The 21,784-nt window shown below is 42.0% G+C and overlaps 1 protein-coding gene across 2 annotated transcripts; it reads right to left on the minus strand.

Annotated features, from left to right (window-relative positions):
* Positions 1-6,278: 6,278 nt before the first annotated feature.
* LOC135413545 (NELL2-interacting cell ontogeny regulator 1-like) lies at positions 6,279-18,187 on the minus strand. 2 transcript variants are annotated; one of them, XM_064653423.1, is made up of 4 exons: positions 18,026-18,187; positions 15,532-15,674; positions 13,661-13,749; positions 6,279-9,144 (listed from the first exon to the last, which is right to left on the minus strand). In XM_064653423.1, the coding sequence occupies exons 2-4, from the start codon at positions 15,653-15,655 to the stop codon at positions 9,073-9,075; spliced, it is 285 nt and encodes a 94-aa protein (XP_064509493.1). In that variant the 5' UTR covers positions 15,656-15,674; positions 18,026-18,187; the 3' UTR covers positions 6,279-9,072. The 2 variants fall into 2 exon arrangements, with proteins under 2 accessions (XP_064509493.1, XP_064509492.1); XM_064653422.1 differs by lacking the exon at positions 18,026-18,187 and adding an exon at positions 17,762-17,865.
* Positions 18,188-21,784: the final 3,597 nt, after the last annotated feature.

The following is a 21,784-nucleotide window of genomic DNA, read 5'->3' on the forward strand; positions in this document are numbered from 1 at the left end:
TTGTGTTTGTTGCTTTTATTCCCTAAGGGACTGTGCTGAAATATGCAGCTCCCATCCCTTGCTTTAGCTGTAACTCACTTAAAGTGAGATTTCATTCTGGGAGGTTTCAAATGAGACAAAAACTCAGAAGTTTTATGCACTGCAAAAATTTAGGAATGTTTGCTTCAAACTCAACTCTTGATCTGGGATTCTGCTAATAGGCCTGATGAAGCTTAAGCATGAGCCCTCCTGGATAGAGGATCCATGTAAGGACCTCGCTGAAACCAAGCGTTCAGAAAGAGGAGGTGATACCTTTCAGAAAAGAGAAAAAGATGCTCTATCTGCTTGCCCCAGAGGGTGGTTAAAGACTCATTTTGCAACATATCTGTTCAATTTATGGCTTTGTCATTCTCTAATGGGAGGAGACTCCATCTCCTCCCTCTGGGGAATAGGGTCCAGTCTTCTTGGTCTGTACAGAATAACCAACCTGCCAGGTTGTGGAGGTATCAGCCTTCCCAGATTGAAACAGAGTTTATCCCTGGCTTTCTTCAGCTCTGGGGACTGTCACCAGCAATGTACTGTGCTTCTATTTTACTTGTTCCTGTAGCTTCTTCAGAATTACTTGCTACGGCCCTCCCTTCAGTGCTTGTGCTTTTGGACCAGGTTAGTTTAAAAGTTATCTCAAAGGACTTTCTGGCAAAGTGGAATTGCCTTGTGTATGCAAGAGAGGATTTCACAGGGGGCAGCCAAGATTTGTGGAAGCACTCCCTACAGAAAATGACATGCTGCCAAATTTTCAGCCCACAGTGCAACTGAAACTCAAATTCCCTTCTGTGGAAGGTCCAAATGGTCTCAGTCAATGGGGTCTTCATAAGGTGAGTCAGGGCACACATGAGCACCCAAATGTCTCCACTGGCTTTATAAGAAGCTGACACTCCCAATCCAAGCTCTGAAGCTGGATGCCTGAGGTGAGGTTGTGTGAGATGGCCCAGCTTTACATTGTTTGTCTCTTCACAGGCCTCAGATCCCCATTAAAGGAGCAGCTCCATAAGAGCCGGGATACAAAGAAACAACATTGTACAGCTTGTCTGTACACCCATCTAGGGCTGGTCACGCAGTCTATCCCTGATCTGCAGTTTTAAATAACACCAAATGGAAATTCTGGCACAAAATCCAAACTTTACACTTCCATTCACCCTGGCATAAGTGTTTCTTGCCCATACCCTCGTTTATGGTCCCATAGCTATAACATACTTTTCATACATGAGCTTCATGAAAAGGACAGAAAGGAATTGCCTACAGGTGCAATAACACCGTTTTTTCAAGGTGTCAATATAGTATTTTCTAAAATTGTAACTATTTTTTGCAGTTGTTTTAATTGCTTGGTCTTTTCAGTAAGTAGGTAGAACAAGCAGAAGAACCCACAGTAAGGTAAGGAAATTGGACATCTCAGGGAGGAAGGGCAACCACAGAAGTGAGCAGAGGAGTCACCCACTTAAACAACTGCAGAAAATATAAAAGAGGATCACAGAGAAGAACCTGGGAAAATTTGGGCTAAAGAGAAGATGAAGGTCCTGCAATATATCATTCCCAGGATGACCAGAACTGCACAAGAATTTCTACATGTGGTTTGGTGATATCTTGTCATTATGGTCTATATATCACAGCAAAGTTTTGCATAGTTGTCCATGCATTCAACAGAGCTCCTCTGTGAGAGGTTGGACTGTGTATTTCTTGGTTTCTGATTGCTCAACGCCCCACCATCCAGACTTAATCCTGTAATAGCACCACAGAAGGAGTCCTTGCTGAGCTGGACTGCTGCCATCAAGACTGTACAGCACCATTGAACCTGCTCCCACCTGTGGCAGTGTGGGGGATCTGCAGTAGGACATTCTGTATCCACCATCTAATGGGATGCAAGGTGTTATTTTGGTGTCACACACACTATTAAGCTTAAAATAATGTCCTTTTAAAAAAAATGTTCAGTGCTGATGTAAAGCAGTCAGACATTGCACTTACAGATTCTGGCCAGTTTTTGTGCCATGGTCTTTAAGAAATGTGAAAAAAAATTCCCAACTCCTCCTGCTAACAGAACTGTGTGGTCCAAGGTGTGGTTCTCAATTCACAGGGAACGGGAGCCAGTCTGCACGGAAAAGTTCCAGAAATCTGTGTTATTCTCTCACCTCCAGCAAAGCTGTAGAAGAAAGAAGCATGAAAGCACTTGAATGACTTGCTTTGCTATTACATTCACTATTGCCAACCACCATGACTAAGGGATACCAGAACTAAATTTACTTTGGAGGATAAGAAAATTCCAAGAGATTCACAGAAGTCCATTTAGTGTCTGAAGAATATCACAGTGAATCCCAGAGAGCTGTCAGAAATATTTATACTTAATTTTCATTTTTTGCAGAGAATACCCGCCTAATAGTTGTTTACTAACAAAAAAAAGAGTTTCCTCCAAAATAATCAGAAACATCAGACATTTAAAGGGAAAATGATTTGTGAGGATACATATCTGGTAGCTTCCTTGGAAAATCTCTTGTTGATGCCTAAGTGCTACAGGTATTGAAAGTTACACCTTTGAAGTAGTAGAAGAAAATGTATCTATCGAGTTTAAATCACTAACATTAGAGGCCTGAGTTGAACATGTGTGCACAAAAGCAAGATGCTGGCAAAGGTTCTGATTTTAGAACTAACTCCATTATTATAGTCATGGGTACACATGGAAAACAGGGTGATTAATTCCAGTCTAATATGAAGTGCAGTGACTGTCTTTGAAATGAAGAAGAGAAACTGGAAGATAACACACAAACCTGTCCATCCTGGAGAATGTTTTAGAAGTAATAATCCCACCAACAGTTTGTAAGTATGTGAAAAACAAGAACTGGAATTGCAAACAAGATGTGTTTGTCAAGAATCAAATCAAACTGGTTTGGTATCCTTCTGTGACAGGGTAACAGGCCTTACAGAGAGAGAAAGCCAAATTTAATCAACGCGGGGAGATCTCTACTGCTATGTCACACAGCATTGTCAGAAGCAAACTCAGGAAACTGCTCCATGGCCAGCAAAACCATCTGTGTCACTGCTGAGAGTTAGCAATGGGTCACTGTCACCATGGAAAGATATATCACATCAGGTCTGCAAAGACTCAGTTCAAGGGTTATTCAACATTTCATTAGTAAGCTGGATAATGAACAAGCAAAGTGGTTATTTAAGATGTAACACCAGTCTGGAGGTTATAAGCAGTGCTGGGGGAGAGGACTAGAATTCTAAAAAAAAAGTCTAAAAACAAAATAAAATTTTATCAAAATGAGAACAAGGTGCTACACTTCATCAAGAATAATCAACAGCTCATATTTGGAATGGGGAACAAGAGGTTTAAGTGGCACCTCTATGGTGAAGCTAGGGAGTCACAAGCTGAAATCAGTTTACAATATTCTGCAATTGCCAAAAAAAATGCAGTTATAGTGAGACTTGCAAAAGAAAAAGTGCAAGAGCTCAGGCTGCCTTCAGCAGAAGGTTTGAGCTTCAGTGCTACATCTAATTTGGTCACTGCAATACTAGGAACTGTCAGAGACACCCAGAGCAGCAGAAATAACCAAAAGTTTAAATGGCATCAAGAAGGTACCATTAAAGCCCCTGGAAAACTTCCTAATAATGAGGATGGCACTGGGAGGGATTACCTGTGAAAGACAGGGGAATATTTAAGACTGCAGGTATAAATTAGATATCATCTGGGAATGGCATTGGGATAGCTGGCCTTGCATAAACACAAGGGATGGACTGAGTGATTTCTTATGGATACTTTTCCCTTCCTGTTTTTCCTGATTCTATAATTCAGAATAATTTTGCTCCCCAGGCAGTCACTTCCCAGCTCTCTGTGTTGTAATTCCAGCACGAACACAGACACCCCTGGGAGAAATGCATTGCCCTTGTGCAGCATCTGAAAGTCAGACTAATTATTTCTCCTTCCTTAGTTATCAGGGCAAAGGAAATGTTTTTCTGGTCTAAGCAGGTATGATGGCTAGAGAACATCCCCATTTTGGGATGGGTTACTGATAAAGGCATTCAAAGACATTTGGCTACAGGGCAGCTGCCAGGGCCAACAGCTTCATGATAGTCCTTTAAAGAAGTATATCACAGTCTTGTTGATGAATTGAGAGATGCACTGTTAGATGTTCCAGCCCATAAACAGAATAAATTGTATCGTCTTTTTTTCTGACAGCCACCTCAGACCTTGAGAAGGACTGAAAATTAAATCACCCTATGCTTACCTTGTCCTTCATGCCATGAGATAATTCACCTTTGCTTGATGGCTCAGTATCTTCTTTAAGAACTGCCAGAAGTTTGATGAGGGGAAAAAGTCTCCCTCGTGAAATGACCAGCTCGTTTTTGGAATCATTGCTTGACAAGTTCCCTATCTTAGAGCTTCCTGGAAAACCCTTCAAGAATCCAACCACAAACTGAACCTTGGTCAGACTGCAAGGCTTCAAGACACTGCAGCTGTCCCAACAAAGTCCATGTGACATTGTAAAACAGGGATGTGGCTGCAAAGAGGGAATATGACAAACTCAGTACTAAGATCCTTTGATATATGAACTAGTCAATTCTAAGAGGTCTCTTTCACCACAGTATAAGATATGGAAGAGCACCAAGGCTTTTTGCAGAGGGACCTGGACAGGCTGGATAAATGGGCTGAATCCAGTCGTATGATGTTTAACAAGACCAAGTGCCGAGTCCTGCACTTTGACCACAACAACCCCCTGTAGTGCTACAGGCTGGGGACAGAGTGGCTGGAGAGCAGCCAGACAGAGAGGGACCTGGGAGTTTGGATTGACAGGAAGCTGAACATGAGCCAGCAGTGTGCCCAGGTGGCCAAGAAGGCCAATGGCATCCTGGCCTGTATCAGGAACAGTGTGGCCAACATGTCCACTTCCTACTAACACACATTTCAACTCACTAAGATAAGGAAATGTACACCTTAGAGCAAACCACAAACAACAAGTCGGCAATAAAGTACAATATAGGACAACAAAACAATAAAAAGAACATAAAGTAAGATATGTACGCTGTAAGTTAAAAAGTGTAGGGCAAGGTAAAATTAGTATCTATAAAGCAAAGTAGCAAAGTACAATTAGCAAATAAAGTATCTATGGGGTAATGGTAAAAGACAGTGATCTACAGGGTATAAGGCAAGGTCAAGCTAAAGAAAGCAGAGTAAATGGCTGCTCACCCCTACAGTGTCTGAAGGAGTGGAAGGAGACAGGGCAGATCATCAGTTACCCCCGCAGAGATGATGGACCTTCTCCCCGATTTTGCTCGTCCAATCTCCTTTTATAATTTTTTTCTTAGGCAGTTTGAGTGACTATAGTCAATAATGATTTTTGGGGTGATAGACAGATGACACAGGCCTAAGGGTCGGGTCCCTGTGTTCCCGTAGGATGTTGCGTGGAAAGGCTGTGCTATTTCCATAGCACTCCATCCTTCGTTAATCCTATCAGTCTGTTGCTGGGAAGTCTCCCCATTTTGTTGAGGACTTTTGGGAAGCCATTGGGGTTTCTTTGTCCCTTTTTGTGTAACCCATTATCATCTGGCAATGGGTTTCTGAGAATGCCCCCACCAGGTGCTGAGGTGTTTCCCATAACTGATCAGGATGGTCATCATGGCCTTACATTGGTATATCCCTTAAAATCTACATTCTGCTTACTCTATGGAAAGGTTGAACTTGTATCACCAGTCAGCACTCTTTCCAGCTGATTTGAACCCTCAGAGAAGAGTGAAGCTATATGAAAAGAATAATGGGAGGGTTGCCAGTCCTGTTCCATTTTCAGACTCTCTTGACAAAGGGAACAAGCTGTAGTTTTGTCACTTAAATGACCATAAAACTGCAATATCACTTACTTTGCTGAGCAAAAGGTGCTCAAGGCTAATGAAGACAAGATGATATGTTAGCAGATTTTTAGAAAGTACATGGAATTTCAGACCAGGAATCAAATGATGACAGCCCTGACTATCAGGAAAGAAAAGTGTAGGCAGATCAATGTAAAAAATAAAATATCTGCAGATATTTGCATTTCCTTTCTCATGGCATCTATGCCTGAAACTCTTCTTATGCCACTTTTCAAACTTCAGGCACTTCGAGGTCTTGAAAATACCAGCCACTCCCCATCTGTACAAAGTCACAGTTGGAGCAGCAAAGCTGGAGTTGGAAGATTAAGGAATACCTACATGAAGATTAAACTGGAAACCTATGCATAAACAAATACCACATTTGAAACTGAAGCAACAGGCCAGCATATTTTATGTTTTGATTTTTATTTAATAAGTTGACAACACTTAAAGGTGTAATGGCCACCTGACAGTGCTATTGACATGACAACTTCTCTGCCCCAGAGAGCTTTCAGTGCAGTCACAAAGTAAGAGGCACCACATAACATAGCACAGGGAATAAAACAGGACAAGGTGTACAGCAAGAAGGATGTATGTGTGTTTTGATGGCCCTATTCCCCTTTCTCCATCTATCCCCCTCCTGGCTGCTTTCTCTTGGGGCAACAGCCCAGTTTTGTCCTGTGTTTCACTTCCCCAGTTCTAACAACGTGAACCATAAAATCATAGTAAAATGACTGAAGGAAAATATCTCCACATGGTCATATTTTCTTTTGTTCAAGCCAGTGTCTGTGCAGACACGAAGGGAAAAATTCATGAACATCTACAGGTGTTTCCAGTTGTGCCAGAACACCTTATTACTCAATATCTGGAAAAACCAGTGACTGACCATGGCTGGGTTCCTGTCCACACCTATCACAAGCCAGATTACAGCACCCTGGGGGACAGTTTACAGATTAACTCAGATTCAGGAGCAGAGCTTTCGCCACCTGAACTCTTCTGGGACTTCCTCCAAGTTCTGCGACGGGAATGTTGGCTTTCAGATAAAAAGAGGCCCTTCCCCACAATATCTTCCCTGGACAGGGGAACTCCCCTTCCCTGGGAATGAGATGGCAGTGTCCCTCAGCACCATGTTCACTCACTCCATGGTAAATTGGAGTGCCACTTCTTCCTCTGGCAGTGCTCCAGCTGGACTCAGCTGACCTGAGGACAATAAGCCCCACCACTCACACCTGCAGTGCTTACACACAGATTCACCAGGATGGGCAACCAGGTGTTCACTGAGAAATCCCCAGGACTAGAGGGAGGGCAATGCCAGACTATAGAGGACAGACAAGACAGGTCCAGAGCAAAGCAGGGGAACAAAGCCAAGCTATAACAAGACGGGGACGAGCCAAGTGCGACAGAAGCCAAGAAGCTCTGAGAAGCCACTCTGCTGCAGCCAGGATCAGCTGAAGCCCTCCAAAGGAGGCTTTGCTCCAGAAGTCCTGAGAGTGTTCTGCCATGCATGGGTAAGGACTGCTGCCCTTTCCCACTCTCTGGGAGGGGAGCTGCAGGTGAAGCTTGCAGTGACTCTAGTTTTGCCAAGCAGCCCGATATCAGCAGTGCCAGTGCTCCCAGGCTGTGTGAACAGACTTAGGGAAAAACATACAGCACAGGTGCTCTCTGAGGGAATTTGGAAAAATAACATCAGAATCCCCTCTCCAGTTCACATTGAGCTTCTGTGCTGGCCTGGGTCCTGGTCCCACGCAAAAGAGCACGATGCACTTCTCAGTGTGCAGCAGTTGCACACTTTCCAAGCCCTGGACAGGTTTGGGAAGCAACTCAGGCTCTCTATGGTGTTCCTCTACTTCCCCACTGTTTGTTACCATACCTAGAACTGCACTGGCAGAGCAGTAGTTTAATTTCTTCTCTCATCCACTTCCAGCAAAGTCACACCAGTTTAGTTAGAGAAGCGAGGTGACAGGCAGGCACTTTCTTCCAAATTCAGCTGAAGAGATTTTTGTCTTCAGATGTCCTATTCCCTTCCCAAGACAAGTTAGCACCCCATAGCTCAATGCTGGAATGGTTTGAGACAGTTAATAATTCATGTCAGACAAACTCCAAGCATCTACAACCTAACTGAGACTTGTGAGTAGACACTGTCTTACAATAAAGGGGTAGAGCTGAGGATAAAAACCATCTCAGCTTTCAGGTACACAAGTCTTTCTTCATGCCTGAAACAAAAAGAGCAGTTTTCAAAGGCAACTACAAGGAAAAACCAAAACAGTCTAAGTTCTGTACATCACAGAATGGACCAAATATGTGTGTGCTAATCACTGTGCTTCACTTTAAGTAAAATAAGGCACACTCTCAGGAAGGAACTTCTTGGCACTGCATGGAGCTTTCCTTCAATGTGATGCTGAGCAGTTGCTGGTGGCAGCATTTGGTACAGCTGGAACTGGCAAGGCTGCCTAGTCATACCCTTATTCTCCTTTTTGTACACTATCCATTTGACTTGCCAAGATAAAGCTATTTAGAGATACAACAGGTTAAGAATGGAGTGTCCAGGGAAGGAGGGGAAGAAACTAAACAGTTTAATTGAAGAAAACAATACTCTTATGCAGGATAACAGAAAACTCAGCACTGAGATATAAACTGGTTTGGTGCAAGCACAGCACACATGTAATTCCTCATGACACACACCTCATTATAGCTGACAGAACTACAACATGCCTCAAGGTGGTCAGAGTGCAAACAACAAACAGAAAGGACTTCTATCATCTTTAATACACAAGCAAAGCCTACAGAGACCACAGTGTCCTGTCTCAATATAACTGGGTAAGTTACCACAGAGATATGTTCATATTGGAGACAAAAAACAGCTGCAAGTGTCTCTACAGCACTGTTGGCCAAATTTATCTTGTGGGTTACACTTGGCAAACTCTGATTTAAAAATCAAAGCAGGTACATTTTCCCCTCACTCTAATATTAAGTAATAGATTTATTGAATTGAGACATTACTGGCAATCCAGCAAGTGTGAAAAAAAGAGAGTACTCTTTTAAAAAAATACAGAGCAGACAAATACATAAGACACAGGCCCCCAATTTCATCAGTACATTGGGGCATACATGCTAGCAACATGAATTCCATAAAGCTGTATTTTATACAGCTGCATTTTAAAAACTGCTGAACAGGTGACTCTCCTTGGTGGCCTCCAAGATTCAGTTCAGTAGATTGGCAGCTACACAGTCACACAGATTTCTCTTTTCCACCTGAAGAAGCAGAGTTTCTGTCTATAAGAGAGGGGGAAAAAAGCAACATCAAAAAACAAGTCTCAGCACTGTAAAACTAATTAGGTCCCATTTTACTTTCATTCTAAGATTTGAAACTGGTTGTATGAGATGAGGCTTGGGGTAAAAATCAGAGTTGTTGTTTACTGCTCTGCAAAATAATTTAGCTTTTGTGGGATTAATTGGCATACCAATATGGCAATACTTCTGTGACATGGAGAAATTCAGTGCAGTACACATTCATATTTTTCACATCAGTCCATTCAGTATGTGTCTGGGTGCTGTTAGTTTTGTTTAAAGTTATTTTTCTTTCTTACAATCTTACTTCAACAGCACAAACTGGAGCATAAGCTCGGACGTTCATTAGAGGCTTAAAAAGATCCCAAAAACCTGCCAGAAATTTTCTTTTACTTAGGAACAGACTCAAACATTAAATTTAGAATATTACAGGTTGGACTCACTGTTGAAAGTTATACCAAAAAAGTAAGGCATAATTTAATTATAGAATATCTCAGGTTGAAGGGACCCATAAGGATCATGAAGTCCAACTCCCTGCTCCTCACAGGACTACCTAAAACTAAAGTGTATGACTAAGAGCATTGCCCATCATCCAGCCTGAACTCTGTCAGGCTTGGTGCCATGACCACTTCCCTTGGGACCCTGTTCCAGTGACTGACCACCCTCTCAGTGAAGAGATTTACTTCTGCTTTAACTTCTCCTGCTTCCCCGTTGTTACTGTTGATGTGCCCAAAACAGAGGAGAGGTGCCGAGCTGGCCTACAGCCATCACAGCTCACACATGGGATGTATCTGAGAACCAGTCTGATCCAAGAGAGGACTTCCTCCTTATTGTCATGGGACACAGTAGCTGCGGGAAGTCCACTCCCCAAATTATTTCCTACTGGTGCAACCAGCTACGCAAAAAAAGGGTATTATGGAGACTACCAGCTCTAAATGCCAATCAAATCCATCCTTAATCTTCCTGACTTGTGATTTTTGTATGAGATGGAATTGCCATGTGATAAAAGACTGTATTTTAAATCCTGTGTTATCCATTGACCCACATTAGCTAAAGGCACTTAGAGCAGAGATGGGCTGAAGCATCCTGCTTTCCACTTTCCTTCTTAGTGCAGGAAAAGCTATCTGCTGCTCAGGGGTTTTCCTCAGATGATAAATCACTAGACACAGCCCTGTGGTTCTATATTAAATCAGGGCTAATTTTTGATCGTTTCAGCTACCCTGCAAAGCTGGAAAGATCTGATCAGGCTTTGCTAATCATTGAAAAGACACTCAATCACCACCTTCTAACCACCTCTTTGACATCATTTGCAATGGTTTGAATAAGGGAGGTTGACAGCATGCCAACATCTTTGGAGCTGAGGCCCAAGGCTGCTTACCATCTTATATACCTTTAATAACATTTTCAAGCCTTTATTTTTATTTTCAGGGACACATCTAACTTAATGTGCTTTAAACATTCCAATAACCATTGACAATTTAGAAAGCAATAAAGAACAAAATGAATGGCACTGAATACAGATTTGCTGACTGTTCTGAAAGCATGATCACAAAACTGTTTTCACAGAGTTTTGTTGTTATTCCCTGGTAGGTTAAGGCATGTTTAAAAAAAATAAAACTAAACCAAAATAAAAAAAACAAACAACCAACCAACCAAGAAAAAAACCAAACCAAACCCACCAAAAAAGTCAAACAGGTTCCAGATTCTAAACCTACAAATAAATCTGTTAAGTTCCAGCTAAAAATGCAGTTCCTGAGCTTTTCAAAGTTGTAATGCCATGTCCACTGGTTAACTCCGAAAAATGAGCTGGAGTTCTGAAAATAACTGTCTACAGGGCAGACTTAGAGTGAACTGTGCAGCCCATGGGCTGGATTTGTTTTCCAGGATTTGTTTTATGGCCGTCTCCCTGCTGGGCTCTGTCTTGAGCAGCTTTTAGTTGCTGTGGGGAGCTGGCTGTGAACTGGCTGAATGGTTGTGATGGCAGCAGCTTCCTCCCAGCAGTATGAGACCCCTCTCCCCAGTTCCTGATCAGAGCTGCACCTGCCACATACGGCACTTTGGCCGAGTGATGAATCACAGATATCCCCAAAAAATGTTGCCAAAACAACTAATCCAGCCTGCAGCCTGCTCCAAGGGGCCAGGAGCAACAAAAGGGTGGAGAACAGTTACACAGAGGGGTAAACAGGTCTGGTATATGTATGGGTAGAAGCCAGACTCTCAAAGGTGGTCTGTGACCCTTCTCTTGCTGAGAGAGTAAAATCCAGCCAGCCTGACAATCAGTAAGGGATCTTCACATCAGTTTAGGTCACAAACACATCTAGTTTTGTAAAAGGAAGGAGATAAAGCCTATGGCCTCCCTAAAGGGGTGTGTGACACAGTTAGTTTGCTTTGTGAGACACCATGTAGATCAACACAGGGCCAAATTAAGTGTGAAAGCTCTTGAGCTGTGCAATAAAACTATATGGTTTCCCCTGTACAGAACTGCAGAATGAGATGTGCAGGAGGAATTAAATGAGAAATTCCTCTCTTTTGGCAATCCTTGTTCCTCCAACACAGTTAGAAGCTGCTTAGTCATCTTCTAACAATCTTGCCTGCAAACAAAAGAGGGTTTTTCAGAAAATTAGTGTATCCAGTGGGAATATTAACAAAGGGAATTGTATTTTCAGGGACAGAAATATTTGCCCCACAAAGCAACAAAACAGACTAAAATAGTCAAATGTGAAATATCTATGTAGCTGAAAGGAACAGTCTTAAAACTCTCAGTTTGCATCAAATTGGGCCACAGCTGAATAATAAAAGTAAGAATTAAAATACCCTAGAAGGTTGTTCCAAGAAGTCCTCAACTATTAAATATTTCCATATCTTTTGAAGATGTAGGCAGAACTCCTAGCTTAATGACTGGAATAGGCCTGTCCTAGTCCAGGGGAACTGAAGGAGCTCAATATGGATTCAACTCCTTAGATTTTAAAGTTATAAGAAAGTGAGAGGTTTGTTTTGGTGAGAATATATAATGGAGCCACATTTTCAGGCTTGCTGTCAAATCTACAACTGTGAAAGTTAATAGGATATTCATCTCAACTGACTTTTTTTCTATCCTCATTTTATTTCTTTTGCCTTCTTTTACTTCTATTTTTTGAAAAGTATTAAAATAGAGTTGCTATCTTTGGGGTTCTTATGGCTACTCCTGCTTTGGATATCTGTGTTTCATGAAGTTTCTCTCTTATCTACAATCTGAAGGTTTTATAAAGGTCACTGCCATAGCCAGAGAGCCAGAGAAGATTTTAGGAGTTGAGATATTTTTGAATCAAGATGAAGAAATTCTGGTGAAAAGTTCAAAGGTTTGTAAAGGAAGGAAAAGATGTACTAGACCCACTTTACAGCACAATCTGAACATCTTGTTTGGGCTGTATACAGTGTTCAGAAGATCTATTCATTAGCAAGATTTCTTCATGAGACCCAAAATATATTTGACCTGTAATTATTGAACAGATTTTGTTTAACTGTAAATGTGTTACATACCAATCTGGTTCTGCTGAAATGTTTGTTTATCTTTTTGTAGTATGTCACAATTCAAGGCATCTTCATTCCTGCCCTTACATTTTCACCTAAATGTCAGGGACCCTGCTCGAAGTTACCTCAAACTGTTCTTCAAAGATGCCAGTTCACAGGCTTTGAACTGTGAACAACCTTGACCATAGATTAGAAAAAACAAAAAAGTTTGAGTGCCTTCTGTTGAAAAATCTGTGCAAGAGTGTAGATATAGCACTTCAGCTAAAGAGTACACAGGAGGTGGGGACAAAGCCACCCTCCTGGGACACCTCCATCTGACAGCAGCTGGGACACAGCCACACACAGATTGCAGGTTGCAGCAGCAAGAGAAAAGATTCCACTTCTCTCACAGAAGGAAGATACCAACTTTGGCAAATTCTGCACACTGACTGCAAGCCAAACAAGTTTCATTCCCTATGCTCTTCTACTTTGTGGCGTTTTTCATCATTATGAAATCGGAGAAATGTAAAAACTATCTACGGATGATGTTTCCTTCCTTAGCCTCTCCCCAGGGGTAAAAGGATGTGCAGGGGAGTATTTTATTTTAGTAGACTTTTTGTTTGGCTCCCTCCTTTTGGGTAATAAATATAAATGATACTTTCACCTTACGCCCCCTAACATAAAAACAAAGGTGTGTGCTCAGCATTTGGAATGAGAAGAGCAGCACTAATGGCTGTAACTTTGTATGTGAAGGATAAAGGGCTTAGGATGGTCAGCTCACTCCTTCCTGTATTTCCCGGTGCCCTGGAACCCCCAGGGAGAAGAATTCCACAGATTATTTCATAGAGAGGTGAAATGGAAATGTAATTAACCATCCTCACCTTAGAAGACAGGACAGTACAGTTCACTGAGTGCTTGTGCAAAATCCATCCACCTTATCTACTTTTATGCACAGCATATTCTTCTATATAAAAAAAAAAAGTAAAAAGAAAGAAATTTAATGTTTCCTTACCCGTGTGTCTAGGTTATATGCTGTCTTCTTTAAATCCTGCAGAGCCCTCTGCATGAACTCAAATGCATGGCAATCAACACAGGGACGGCCTAGGAGAGCATTTGGTAGACCATTTAATAGAGAATCATGACTATATGGCATGAAAAGTTAACTAGAAGGATTAAACAGTGATTTTGAGTATCTGAAAGAGCTACAGGAAAAAATACACAGAGTCTATACTGATGTAGGTACCCTTGAACAATCTGGGTTATTGTAAATGGTCCATCAGGATGGTCCACCAAGTCTCTCAATAACAAAATAATTACTTCAACAAATTTGCACTAAAATTTTTCTTCCTCCTTTATTGCTGTGCCACTCTTCCTTGTCACAGTTCATAGTATGAAAACACTAACCCCATAATTTGAGTTTTTCATTTTGCTTCACTAACCTCAAAAACATTTTCAACCTTATCTTCAGATTTTTCAGAAAAAACCTCTGAAGCCATGAACCTGTTCCCTGGAAAATCTTATCTCCTAATCTCACAAACTTGAGTTCTAAATAGAAAGCTAATGGAATAAAACTGTCTGCAATATCACAGACAGACCACTTAGCCTCTAACTTTGAATATGATACAGCTTAGTCTAAACAAATGCCCTGTCATTAGTGGGCATTGCTGATAAGCAGAACTGCTGCAATCTGGACTCACTGCACTGTTTAAGAGAGCTTTCCCAGATCCAGACACCCAGACTGAAGGCCACATCATCATGTGGATCATCATGTAACACAAAACTGTGCCCCAACAGATAGCAGTACCAAGACAGAACAAATATAGACATGATGAAACGTCTTTGAATCATCAGGTTGTACATATGTTCTTATTTCCCTCTCAGTGCCTGAGCCTTGCTGACAACTTCACTGGAAATACTGTGCAAGTGAGAAATTCTGAGCGCAGGTTTAGTTTGCTCTCTGAGGTCTGGTAAGGAAGAAGGGATGAAACCTAGACTGATGCTGGAAAATCCTGCAGTGTCAGCCCATTTTGCAAACACTTGATGTTGGACTGATTACTACATGCCTCTAATAAGCTGGAGTATGAGCTTCCAGCTCATGATCTGTGTGCTAACCAGCAAACAGAAATTTTGCCTGCTGGAGGAAAGGAGCCTGCCAAATTCTTTAACCGGCTATGAAAAAAGAGAAAAAGAGATAGAAAAAAACATAGAGCAGTATTACAGACCTACTCTCTCATTGCTGTACCATCACCCAACTTTAGTGTTACTATATTTGCACTGGACAAAAGGAAAGAAGTTTTCACATCAACAATTTCAGCAGCTTTCACATCAACAACTTGATGCAAAGACTTGTCATTATGTTTATGATGTAAAATAAACTCAATACAAATCAGCAAAGGAGAATTAGGTGTTCAAGGCTAGGTGCTTAAAAAATGTTTTCTTGGCGTCTTCATTGTGGATTTTTTAAATAAAAATAATGACTTTAATATAGCAAACATTCTCAAGAATGAAATATAATGAACAACCAATGTCAGTTGAAAAAGAGCAAGTTCTCAATAATGTCTCTGAAAAGCAAACAAGGTGTTTCCTGGCATAGAAAGGGCTAACACATTGAAAGGGATATACAAAAGAAAAAGTGAAGAACAGTGGCAGATTTCAGGTAGAAGCAAGACAGCAACAGGCAAAAGACAAGGATAAGACAGTGGAGAGCCTTGGATGCAAGAGCAAAACAGCACTGGTATGCTATCAAGCTGTGGTTTTAAAACAATATACACAAGACATGTCCAAAATAGTTTGAATTATGTGGACAAGCTTCAGTGATGTGAAGTTCGGCAACATGGAAACTACAGTAGGGGCTGTAGGGGAGGGCTGCAGGGTGGTACATACTTTCAGCTGGTATGGCTGTTCCTGCTTCTTGATCAGCTCTAACAGGCTCCATGAAGAGTAGTACAACCACAAAAACTAAAGGAACTGTAAGGATGGCTCTTCTCAGAAGGCAGGGTGGCAGCATCTTGGGAGTGGGTGCTTCTCTGTTTATCAAGAGACATAAACAAGTCAGTGAGGAACACTGTGGATACAAGGGTTTTGTTACACAGAAATTAATGTTCCTGGTGGCTAAAACATTGGCAGTCATCACCTGAAAGAAAACAAAATAGCAGATCTAGACCAAAAGTACTTTTCTTACTTTTCCAGCAGTGCAAATAAATCCCAACTGGGAAAGAACATCCCTAGACATGAAGGACAAGATCAGAAGTCCCTAGACAGTTTTTGGTTTCATTTGCAAGCCGGGATGCCAACAACTTTGCCTGCTCTGTGACTTTTTTCTAACTACACGGTCCTAGACTAGCTAGTCTGGAGAGCTAGACTAGGTGGGCTTGGAGACCAAAACTGCAGGGATTACAGAGCTGGCTGAAACAGACCAGAACCTGGAACTGAGCTCTTTACCCTCTGCCTTGCTTTACTGATGCACCATTTTTTTCACAAATATAATAACTAAAGGTAACCATTAGCATTACACACCACACTGATTACAAAAACTTACTCCTTTATAAAAGTAGATAAAGAAAAGCCTTTTGTTAAACCTCCACAAATTCACAGGTAGAACTTCTAACAGCAAACACATCAAAACTCTTTGACCTTCTGTTTCCCCCTCCTAATCTGGGCTTCAGACTGTTATTTGCAGCCATCCGTTTGTTCCTGAACACCACAGCCAGGCCACACCATGCCCTGAAGCTGGCAGGATCTGTCTCAGCAACAGCTCCCCTTCACACAGAGGTAACTTTTTTTTAAAGTACACAGGTTTCAAATTAAGTAGTTTCTTGACCTGACAGGTAAACTGTTCAGATCAAGAGGGCCTGGATCAAGCTGCAACAGCCTATTAGAGATTTCAATCCAAGCCTCAAGGATTCTGGCAAACTGCTAAAGAGGTCCTTAGGTACCTTTCATTCCTGTACATTCAAATGGAAGAAAGAAAGAATCAAATAAGACTTAAGTTATGGCAATACAATAAAAGTCACATGAAAAATATCTTCAGCTAAACGTCAGAAAGCAGGACAACGTTCTGCCTCTTTCTGATTTTTAAGCTGGTGCACACTAAGCAAAAGATGTTGCGTAAGAGCAGCAAATCTGCATGTACTGAATGTGAGAGTACAGCACTCCCCAGAACAGATTGTATTTCACATTTAGAAAGGCAGTAGAGGGAGGCAGGAAAGGAAAGGGTTTTCCCCATCTTGCCACAAACACAGAACAGAAAAAGCTTGCTCTTCGATCTATGCAATCCACCTTTTCAGATGCAGCTACTCTGAAACTGTAAATTCTGCACAAACACTTGCAGCATGTGCAAACCAGCAATTCATCCAGGAAAGGAGCAGCCTTATACACATCTCCTTCCTGTGCACCTCAGCCTAAACATAAGATAGGGAGTGGTTCAGAGGCAAACATGTACATCACAGATGTATTTGAGCACACAGAAAGAAAAAGATCTGGTAATGTAATTTCTATAACCTCATAACTGGGTTTCCTACCCCACCCACTATTTAAATCTGATGTGCTCCTTTTTCTTATTTCTACAATCATTAAAATAAAGGGATTGAAATGATAACAAGTGGCTTGGGTTTTCTGTTTTAATTAATGGTGATCTGCAATCAAAACCAGTAGAATCAAAGTCTTTGCAACAGGATGCAGCAGAGTGTCTCCAAGTAACAGTAAACTAGGATAATACCAGCCTCTTTTGAAAGTACCTGATGAAGAAGCCTCCTGATCAGTAGGAGCGGAGGCTATTCTCATAGTTGACTGAGTACTACAAAGGTTCATCAAAACACAGCAGGCATGCTGGTAAACTTTTTAGGGTACCTTACACATCACCCACCCCAGAGTCAGCTCAGCTTTGTATGTGAGCCCCACAGCAAAACAATTGTTCCCCGAGTGCAGCAATCACCTTAAATCACATCTAACTCCTGCCTCTTAGTTATTCCATGAAAAATTGCAAGGAATAATCATGACAGGCTTCAAGGGTGGTCTCTCTCTGCAGTGCAACTGGGAACGGAGATAGATCTGTGCATGGACTACTGCGAAAGAGAAAAGTCATCCCCTCTAACAAAGGAAAAAATATCAGTACCTGATCTTTCTCTTGTCTTTGTGATGGTTTCTTTGAAATGGCCGCTGCAAACTGCTAAGAGAACAAGTGCAGCATTTCTGAGCATGTGCACTGTCTCTTTTTAACCTTCCCTGAAAGAGGTTATTACTACGGGGAGATTTCTGCCATGGCAACAATGCAGAGCACTGCAGCACACAGTGCAGATTTAAAGAGCCATAGGCTGTGTCTCCCAGGTCTGAGGAAGGATCTTTCTGGTTTGACATGCAAGATCCAGTAGTGACTTACCTGCTCTGGGTAAGGTTTTTAGAGCCAAGCCATTTGATCCATCTCTGCTGAAGTCTGCTGAATGGCTTTCCTGAAGTCTGCACAGCTGGGTGTCGTGTCTGATTCAAGCAACTTGCTTCCCTAGAGCCTGAAAATAACCATGACAAACTACACCTGCTTTATGTGAAATGAGGACAAACCATGGGATTGCACTCAGGAATTGTTCAGTGCACTGACTGTCGTTTGAATGGTTCTGAGTTGCAGGGGTCTTAAGCACTCCTGCCTGCTTTCCTGGGAATTTCTGTGATTCCAGTCCCAGGGTTGTTAGGAGCACATGCAGGAGTGCAGGCACTTAAACTCTAAATGGGAACTTGAGTCTGAACTCAGAGTAAACTTCACCCCTATTTTCCAGCCTGCACCTCTGTTCCCCTTTCAATGCCCCATGAGCTGTGCTCCAGGACAACACTGACGGCACTTGAGCTGAATGCAAAAATGTAATGAAGTGCAGATTATAAAAGTGCTTTTGTCAAAACAAAGCTAAGTTCAGGAGTTGCATCACAACCCCCCCCCCCCAAAAAAAAAAAAAAACAACCCACATTTCCCATCACAAATTAAACACTAGCAGTTCTTGTTACAGAGAGAATGAACCCAGCTGAGGGCAGGCATGGCACTGAGGAGCATGCACAGGACTTCAAAGGGACTGTGCACTGTGTTTGCTTTAGCAGGTTCAGTGGGGACTCAAATCTTCAATGCCATCACAGTGAAAGTTGGGGGCACTCCATGTCCAGGAAGGTCAGGCACACAACCTTTTTTCTTTCATGATCAGAAAGTCTTTTGCAGAATTATGACTAAATTGCTGGCTAACATTCTTCTTTTCAACATGCTCTATAACCTGTCTCTCCTGTACAGCCCTAGAGGAATGGTTTGCTCCCATTAACTCAAGTAAGTAAGAAGCTAAAATGTCAGGTTGTTCAGTGTGTAACTATGCTGCTATATGAAGTTACAGCATCCATAAGCAGAGTCAAGAGGGAATTAATTATAGTACTGGTATCCTTATACATCACAAAAAACAGAAGGCAGGGTAAAATAATTTTTAGAGACTGTTCTTTTGGGAAAACAAGATTTAGCATTGCTCTTGCAGAGATAACCATAAAGGATTTGGTCTGATTTAGCATCTGCCTATACACAAATTACAAACGCAGAACTTTATTCATGATCATTCTCTGCCCTCTAATCTCACACCTTGGCCTCTCTTCCTGATAAATAACATAGATATTCATATAGACACACCCCCCGCAGACATGCACACCCCTCTCTCTCTCTCTCTATATGTCTTTTCATAATGTGATCATTCCCAGTAAATCTTACTCTGTTCTCCTGAATCCTGTCCTTTTTCTATCACAACAGTAACACCAAGCAGTCAACTCTGGTACCTCGGGTGTTATCATGGATTCATTCTTCTAGAAACGTGCAATGGGCTTCTGACCCCATTAGTTAAAATTATAAAAATCCATTTCTGCCATTCTCAGATGTCAAATTGCTTGCTCTAAGCATCTCACACCAGGTACCAGAATGTCCTTTCTTTAGCCTTGTCTTAAATAAACCTATCCTGCATAGAACAACTTCTATTTTAGTGTCTAAAGACATATCCTCTTCATTCACTTTCCTCCACTCTGCACTATGTTAAGCACTGTTTTTTTCTCTTCACTGAAGTTAAAATTTTCTTAGCTGGAAAATATCAGTTCACCAAGGAGGAGGTCTTCCACAGAAGACTTAGAGATCCCATTTTGGAATATTTTTCATACAATCATAGAATGTCCTGAGTTGGAAGAGACCCACAAGGATCATCTAAGTCCATCTCCTGGACCTGCACAGGACAACCCTGAGAATCCCATCACGTGCCTGGGAGCATTGTCCAAACACTCCTTGAACTCTGTCAGGTTTGGTGCTCTGACCACATCCCTGGGGAGCCTGTTCCAGTGCCCAGCCACCGTCTGGGTGAAGAACCTTCTCCCGATACTCAAACTAAACCTCCCCTGACACAACTTTGGGCCATTCCCTCAGGTCCTGTCACTGGTCACCACAGAGAAGAGATCAGTGCCTGCCCCTCCACTTCCCCTTGTCAGGTTGTCGAAGATCGCAGTGAAGTCTCCCTTCAGTTTCCTCTTCTCCAGGCTGAACAAGCCAAGTGACTTCAGCTGCTTCTCACACGGTTTTCCCTCCAGGCCCTTCACCATCCTCGTGGCCCTCCTTTGGACAATCTCTAACAGTTTCATATCCTTCTTATATGTGGTTCCCAAAACTGCTCACAATATTCAAGGTGAGGCCGCCCCAGTGCAGAGCAGAGTAGGACAATCCCCTCCCTCAACTGGCTGGTGATGCTGTGCCTGATGTCCCCTAGGACATGGTTGGCCCTCCTGGCTGCCAGGGTACACTGAAAATTTTATTTTGAAAATTTTGAAATTTTGAAAATTTTGAAATTTTTATTTGAAAAATTATTTGAAAAATATTATCTGGATAATTTTCAGATTGATAATTTCTGGCTTTCTGCTTGAGAATTATTTCCTTTTTAAACTAAGCTTAACAAAGTAAAAATATATTACATAGTCTGTTCAGGGGACTGCAGAGTGGGAGCAGCTCTCATGTTAAAGATATCTAGGCACATCTCCAACAGAACATTACAACCCCCAAAAAAATCTTTGCTTCTCTTATTTCCCTCAAGCACAAAGCATGGGTCATACAGATGCTAGCCCAAGGGCACCTGAAAACTGGAAGTACAGACCAGGACTGGGACTACACAGCACCTGCACAACAGCCTTCAGTGGTGATTTCACTGGTGTGCCCCAAGTTGCAGTGGTGGGTATGAGGAATCCATGGAATGAGCGTGAAAAGTGACATTTGGGTGAAAGCTGGAACATGCTGGCTCCCCAGCTGCCCTGGGGGACCATTCATGAGGAAAGCAGAAAGAATTTATAGCTTCTTTTCTATAATAAAGCTGAACACAATGGATTTTTTTTCAAGATTCCCACCAGCTAAAAAACATCAAAGCGCTGTTACTGAGATTTCATTTTTTCATCTTGATAGCACATGTTTGGTACTATAAATATTTCTGTGGGATTGGGAGAAAAGCTCAAGCCTTTACCTCTAAGCCTCTTCACTGCTTGGTATCTCCTTGGTTCTTAAATCTAATACTCTGTCACAGCAGAAAACTTTCTTCCCTCACTAAAGATAACAGATTCTGTCATTTCTCCTGGAGACACTTTTATGTTTTCTCACAGCCTGCCCTCTAAATCATGGTAAAAATCTCCCCGCAAGGTGCCATCTTGTCTTCCATCAAATCCTCTTTTATGCTTTGCCTCTGCCACGAATCCCAGGAAGTGCCGCTGGCCAGCAGAGCCTGGGGAGGAATCTGGCTGGGGCTTCGGGCGGCATGCAAATGTGTTTGTCACACCAGTATCTCCCTGCCTCACACCTCCGGATGAGTCCCCCCCTCCTGATCCTGCAGTAATCCCGAGCTGTGATAGCTCGAGGGCAGGGGCTGTGTTTGCACTTGTTGGCGCAGCACCACAAGGCTGGAGTGTTGATGGAGGCCTCTGGGCAGATGTGATGAATTAATAAAGACAAACTACCTAAAGCTGATCTCATTCTCCCCCCACTCTGATATATGAGCTATTCATAGAGCAAGCCTCTTATTCTTTTCCTCACAATGTAAAGCTCTTGGGATGTGTCAGAGTAACCAGATTAAGAAATGAAGTCTGCATTTGTTCCCTGAACAGGTCT

Source organism: Pseudopipra pipra, chromosome 4 (assembly GCF_036250125.1).
Source record: "Pseudopipra pipra isolate bDixPip1 chromosome 4, bDixPip1.hap1, whole genome shotgun sequence".
NCBI lineage: Eukaryota > Metazoa > Chordata > Aves > Passeriformes > Pipridae > Pseudopipra > Pseudopipra pipra.